At 30.7% G+C, this 7,232-nt stretch overlaps 1 protein-coding gene across 2 annotated transcripts in view; it reads left to right on the top strand.

Moving 5' to 3' along the window:
- LOC108738684 (elongation of very long chain fatty acids protein AAEL008004) overlaps positions 1-7,232 on the top strand; it is a 64,140-nt gene that overhangs the window by 55,031 nt on the left and 1,877 nt on the right. For both annotated transcript variants that reach the window (XM_018472214.1, XM_018472212.1), the window contains exons 3-7: positions 3,777-3,967; positions 4,478-4,558; positions 4,695-4,751; positions 5,292-5,397; positions 5,486-5,622. In XM_018472214.1, the coding sequence (XP_018327716.1) occupies positions 3,777-3,967; positions 4,478-4,558; positions 4,695-4,751; positions 5,292-5,397; positions 5,486-5,622 (572 nt within the window). The remainder of the gene's footprint in view (positions 1-3,776; positions 3,968-4,477; positions 4,559-4,694; positions 4,752-5,291; positions 5,398-5,485; positions 5,623-7,232) is intronic.

Here is a 7,232-nt window from a genome sequence, read left to right as displayed (position 1 = left end):
TATATTTACATTATTTATATGTATGCCTACAATACGAAACCTACCATTATGTACAAAAATGATAATGTTTACTTCAAAATAATAAAACTATTATTGCATTTATCAACATGTTACTATTAATTCGCCAATTGTAATGAAGATAACGGATCTTTGTATTTATTAAACCGTTATCACGATAATACATAATTTAACCGAGAGAGAATCATTACCAAATATGAGTGTCAGAAACTAGGCCGATGGCAGTGTCAGAAACTACAACACAAGAAATTTTAAGTGTCAGAAACTGGGTCTTCAAACATCACTTTTTAAATCATTAATTAAAATTACTAATTCGCTTCAAATAATTATATCGCGTATATGAGTTTTTCTAGAAACTCTGAACTTGTTTATAGTATAAAAATTATTTATTCTAATTAAATATTATTTTAGTTATCGTAATACAATCTCAGCTGACACTCTTAGAGTGTCAGAAACTGGGTCCTTTACCTTAGAACACTAGTGATCGTGTGACCGAAATTTGACCAACTTGTTTTTAAATCAAATAATATCTATACATTTTACACTTATACCAGTCGATTAAACTCAACTTTTAACACTGTTAAACAGTGATAAACGTAAAATTGTTCTAGTGACGCGAATTCAATTGTATGAATTTCCTTATAGCACGTCGTATTTTTCAAAAGACGGTGCCGCCCGCTAATAATTTTCATGGTAATAGAATACCCAATACTAGGTTCTCATAATGTTGTGTATGAAATTATATCTCAAAAACATATTCCAAAGTTTTTATTAGCACCCAAACCTGAAATTTTAATGTACCCCTTTATTTAACACAAACAGCGTTTTGTAAACATGTATTACATAATTATGTCATTTCATTGAGCTGTTTTCTATTTTTCTTCTTCCTTACACTTAACCCCAGTAGCAATTCAGCCTGCACTTATGCAGATGTGAATGTGAAGTAAAGTGTAAAAACTTTAAATGCCTTTGAACTTCGGACGGATTGAAAATATAATAGGATTCGACGAAGGACAGAACCGCTGATAAATAATTCATGGTAATATTTTTAGATGCGTTCATTAAACTGCATATTGTATTATTATCCGTATTAAGTAACTTACAATTAATTAAAGAATGAAACAGGTGCATTATGAAGATTTATTCAGAGTAAAGGAACTAGGAAATTTATAATATTGTAGCGACCACGAGCGTGATTGTGTGAGATCGGGCATACGTGTGTGTGTGAGCAGCTTATCGATTCGCCGACTAGCCGCGGGCGCTTTTCTTCATGTGCGCCGTATCTGTAAACGTGTGTCGTCCCTGCGTTCCGGAAAAGCAATTAAACCGTTCAAAGAAAACGAGTCTTCTCTGGAAGACTGAAGAACGTTCCCGAAAGGAGGCAAGGGAGTATAAAAAGGAAGAGACGATCGCCGAAGTAGTGTAGAAATAAATTGACCGTTGACGAGGTGAATCAAGAGATAAATTGAAAGTGATAGAAGTAAAATAAATAGAACAGTGAATAGTAACAGTAGTGTAAATAAATAGAATAATTACCGAAGTTTAGAAATAATTTAATAGTGTTTTTAAGTTTAATAGTAATTAGTGCAAATAAATAGTTTTCTTCGTAAAAGTTAATTTGTTAAACCCACGAACATTACAATATAGTAGAATAATAAGGTGATGAACAAGATGCTAATGATACATCCATAGATTCATCATCATCGTAAGGTCGTCAATCCTAAGAATGGTTGGACATGCACCTCCACTCCTTTCTATCCTGAGCTAATCTTCGTATTTCCCTAAAACTAGAACGTCCCACATCTTTAACTATTTGCGAACAGTAACCTAATCTAGATCTGCCTATACTCTTCTTGACTCTTGTTTGTACGTACTACTAATATGTCTCTGACTAGCTCTTCATGCCTGAGAAGGTGTCCTACTAACCTATCTCGTCTACTTCTTATTGACTTCCGTAATCCTCTATTCTCCTATTCTTTTTAATACCTCTTCATTTCTAACTTCCTCTATCCACGGTATCCTCATCATTCGCCAGTAAACTACATTTCAAACGCTTCTAATTTTATCTTTTGTGCCGCTTCCACAGTTCATGTTTCGCACGCATACAGCGCCGTGCTCTAAACATACACCTTTAACAAGCTTTTTCAAATTTTTAAATTAATCGTTCGCAAGTATAAAAGTGACTTCTTTTTATTGAAGGCGACTCGACCCTGCACTATCCTCTGCTTTATATCCCTACTACTCCTTCCGTCCTAACTTATCTGGCTTCCTAAATACCTAAAATAATCCACTTGTTCTATTTTTTCGTCTCCTATTTTTATAATCGTTCTTGCCCTACTTTTCTTCCCTTGCATACCAATATTTTTGGTTTACTTTTATTTATTTTGATACAATACTGTTTTGTCAGAACCAGTTCAAAATTTAAAGTTATCTCTAACTCATCTTTTCTAGATGCTGATAGTGCTATATTATTTGTATATCTATAAAGTTACCCTATCATTAATGATGTTTATCGCGTCCAATGTATAGATTAAAAAGTAACGGTGACAATGTGTATACTTAAATGACTCCCTTCTTAATATTCACTTTTCTACGTCACTGCTCGAGCTCTATAACCGCCTGTTGCTCTTTATATAAACTGCATATAAAAAATTAGAATTAACTCATCTTTTCTAGATGCTGATAGTGCTATATTATTTGTATATCTATAAAGTTACCCTATCATTAATGATGTTTATCGCGTCCAATGTATAGATTAAAAAGTAACGGTGACAATGTGTATACTTAAATGACTCCCTTCTTAATATTCACTTTTCTACGTCACTGCTCGAGCTCTATAACCGCCTGTTGCTCTTTATANCCAGTACTACATTAAATAATAACAAAATAGAATTCATGTGAAATAATTTATAATTTATTGTTAATGTAATGGTTGTTAATTTTATAACTTGTCATAAACATTGTTGGCATTAACTGCATCTGTTAACGCTTCAAACCACACACAATCATTAGTAAATTGGTAGTAAATAGAGGTAATAAACAAAATTGAAACTACATATCACTTTAAGTAAGGTTGTAATTAAATAAGCAATAACAGTAGTTTAAACTAATGTACGTTATAATTAGTTGTAGAACAAAAATTGTCTCTTTAAATTGTACGCCTTGCAATTATGAATCATTATTCATCGAAAACAGAAAGTATCAATGGAAATTGCAATCATTAGTTTACACAAAGAGTACAAAAATTGAACATAATATAATAGTTCACTAATTTCTTGAAACTACCAGTTCCTATAAACAATTTTTGTAATTAACCGATCGAATCGAAATTGCCACGTAAAAGTAAGCTACAACGCCGCGCTCCAGACATACACCTTTAACAATCTTAAAACATAATAATAATACTTTCCCTTTAAATTATGGTGTAGTAATCAGAGAAATTAATTCAAACCATAACCTAACCAAGTAAGCAAATGTTTCAGTTAAGAATCTACAGATTCATTTATCAAATAAAAAATATAATTATTTGTAAAATTAAATTTTATTGACACAAATACTCTAAAAGTAATTGATTTAGAGTTTCCATTGCAAAATTTCATTATGAGCGGTTGAGTTGTTAAGTGGTAAAATAGTAATAAACAAACAAAATCACATTCTCATTTATAATATTAGTAGGGCATTTCCTATTATTAATTTTTGCTTTTTCTAAAAGGAATATTTTAAGGATCTTAATTGTAATGATTTTTCACTTGTTTCAGATCCTCGGACAGCACAATGGCTGCTAATGAGTTCTCCTGGTCCTCTATTTACAATACTTGCCACTTACTTATATTTTTGCATTTCTGCAGGCCCTAGGTATATGAAAGACAGGAAGCCATATGAACTTAAAAATTTAATAATTCTCTACAACGCAGTACAGGTCGCTATGAGTATATTTTTGGTATACGAGGTAAGAATGACAAACAGAATCATAAATTAATTAAAATTTCAATTATACATATGTATATATCTACATTTAGTAGTCAAAAATACAATTGTGAGTACTAATCAATCCCAAAAGTAAAGTCTGCAGAGCTAACGCCTCGGTAAACTTTTTCTCGCGATTGTTTCTTACTATTCTCTAAAACAAACTGTCGCCATGTGCCGAATGTGAGCAGTTATTCGGTTTTCCAATGGAAAAGTAATAAATCCGTTAAAATTCTTCAGTAATTAACCAAAGTGTATGATAAGCATTATTTATAGAAAATGTGAATGTAAAAACTGTTCATCACCCACCCGCTGTACAGTTCGGATTTGGCACCTAGAAACTATTACTTTTTCTGATGTTGAATGAACAACTGATCGAAACGCATGACGACGGTCAAACGTAAAGACCTTATTTTTGGGATTACCCTAGCATTTCGAATCCTTATTTTTAAATCAGGGTGCAATAAATCGGTAAATATTAAGTTTTTTGCAGGGTTTACAATCAGGATGGTGGGGCCAATACAGTTTAGCATGTCAGCCAGTAGATTATTCAAATAGCCCTACTGCATTAAGGGTAAGTACTAAATACAGAGTATCCAACTTAATAACAACTTTTATTATTATTATTATAGTCCCAATATTAGTTCCAATTATTTATTTATAAATACATTTCCAACGCTTCATTTGTGTATTTTATAATAAATTTACAGATGGCTAGCGCAGTTTGGTGGTACTTCTTTGCCAAGATTACAGAACTTTTGGACACGGTAAGTTTGTAATGCATTTAAAAGTAGTATTGGTCACAAGAAACACAAAAATTACCAAAAAACACTTGAATGACAAAACTTGGTCAATTCTTCATCGATTCTAAAACATGTGCAGGCACCAACGTAATAAATGATAACACTTAAATATTGTACAAAATTTTCGTAATTCCACAAAAACAACTTCGTAGAAAACTTAGAGAAAAGTTTATTTACGTAAGTTGTTCTATGTTCTAGGTATATGCAAAGTGCTTGAATCGAATTTGAATAACACCATTGATGCTTAATAGAGCACAACTAATCAGTTAGCTCTCTGTTTTATAGGAGCATACACAAACCAAAATTGTATGTTTTAACGAAACCTGCCATATACCCACCTTTCGGGTTTTAGCATTTCTAATAAAGCAAGAATTATTCAGAATAAGGTTACATAAACATGCCAATTGCAAAATTGTTAAGAAAACTAGCACACGCATTTTCACTTTTATTTATGCACAGATAATATTGTGAAAATTACAATAATGGGAAACTTGTTTCGCGCAGGTATTCTTCGTATTGAGAAAGAAAAACAATCAGATCTCTTTTCTCCATCTGTACCATCACGCCATGATGCCCGTCTGTGCGTGGATTGGGGCCAAGTTTTTAGCAGGTGAATTAGATATTTTTTTAATAGCAAATTAACACTCATTATGTAATTAATCTAATAAATAAATGTATATGATATTTTAATATTACAGGGGGCCACGGTACACTTTTAGGACTCATTAATTCGTTTATCCATATTATCATGTACTCTTACTACCTGATTTCTTCTATGGGTCCACAATATCAAAAATATTTGTGGTGGAAAAGGCACCTGACGGCATTGCAAATGGTAAGTAGTTTTTTTTCGGTAATCGCCGTACAAATTCTGTTTAAATGATCTCAATATATTTGATCCATTAAATTTTTCTGGCAATTAATAGAAAACTGATAATCAAAATAAAAAAAAAACGACTAAACAACACACTGTTTTTATATGCCAATTTCGAAAAAACAAACCAACTAATAGTTCCTTTGATGCGATTAATCAAAATTATTATATTAACTATATATGTTAATTACTGGATGTATAAAAGATGCGTTGGGTAGCGCCATGGGTTTTACGATCATTTAAGGCAATCAAATTAGATAAAATACCATGTTCCAATTTTATGATTGAAATACGTAATTTTTGTATATGGAAATGATAGGTAGGGAAAGGTACTAAACCTAAATCCGTCAAAACTAGATAATAATTGTTTTTAGCAATTTATAGAGTAAGGTCTTCGTTAGAAGTTAAATATACCAGCTTGAGTTAGTGAAATAACCTACAAAATGAACTGGTAAAATTAAAATTGATTTATTTTCTATTCAGATATTTGCAAAAATAAGGTTTCGTTTAACAAAATTGTATAAAAGCCCTGTAATTTTGTACCTATGTAATAAAAAAATGTGCCATGTTTCAAATCGAAAAGTTTAGTTTTTTCTAGAATAAATATAAATATCGATTTTCAATTCGAAATTTCGATATTCCACTCGATATTTCGAGTTTAACCACAAAATTTCAACGTAGTACATTGAGTTATTCATCAGTGTTTGACTGTGGTTCAATTGGCGTAGTTGGATTAGGTTGGGTTAAGATTAAGTTTGGTTCAACCTAGTGAAAAAAACAATACAGATTTTACTAACGTATATGTCGTCGATTAGTTTAAATCAAGTTTTCTTATTCTTAACTTTCCCGTTTAAGAAAAATTTTAAATTACAATATTAGAATAATATTTGCAAAAATCATTTTTTACGTATAACTTTTTGAAAACATTCATTTATGAGCAAAATAACCGAGAAATTCTCTCTGTTAATTAAATATATTTTTGTTTTTAAAAGCATAATATATTTGTAGTAATTCCAGTTCATAAACAAATTATCATTAACGAATCTACATAGATGTTGTTTAATTATTATTGTCTTGTTACTGATCAATTAAAAAATAATGTCAATTTATGCAAATAAGTTTTTGACTCGACCATGGCAGTTACTGAATTGAAAATATTTTGAAAAATAAGGATTAGTTTATGAAGTGTTACCTTTTATGGGCACTATAATAGAACGTTAATACTGAATAATAATTACCGAATCATTGACTGTATTGCCATCTAACGAGATTGATACAACAATAACACAACACAATGTTCTTAGCAAAGCCCGACAGATGATGCTACTATGTACATTTACTTAATTGTAGAATATCATTGTATGCATACCTAAAATTCGTTATTTCAAAAAAAAAATAATAATAATTAAAAGTTATTAGTTAGTAGTTATTACTTGGTTCCTTAAAAGTACTCTTAAATTTCCAGTTAAGCAAATTACTAAATAATAGATAATTAAAAATTTCTTTAAAGAAAATCGGAGGTACTCTTTACATATTTACAGAATTACTTGAAGATCTAATTTATTCAGTTT

This window comes from Agrilus planipennis, unplaced genomic scaffold (genome assembly GCF_000699045.2).
Source record: "Agrilus planipennis isolate EAB-ADULT unplaced genomic scaffold, Apla_2.0 scaffold121, whole genome shotgun sequence".
NCBI lineage: Eukaryota > Metazoa > Arthropoda > Insecta > Coleoptera > Buprestidae > Agrilus > Agrilus planipennis.
Note: the sequence above shows the minus strand (reverse complement) of the source record. Positions and strands in the feature narration are given on the sequence as shown.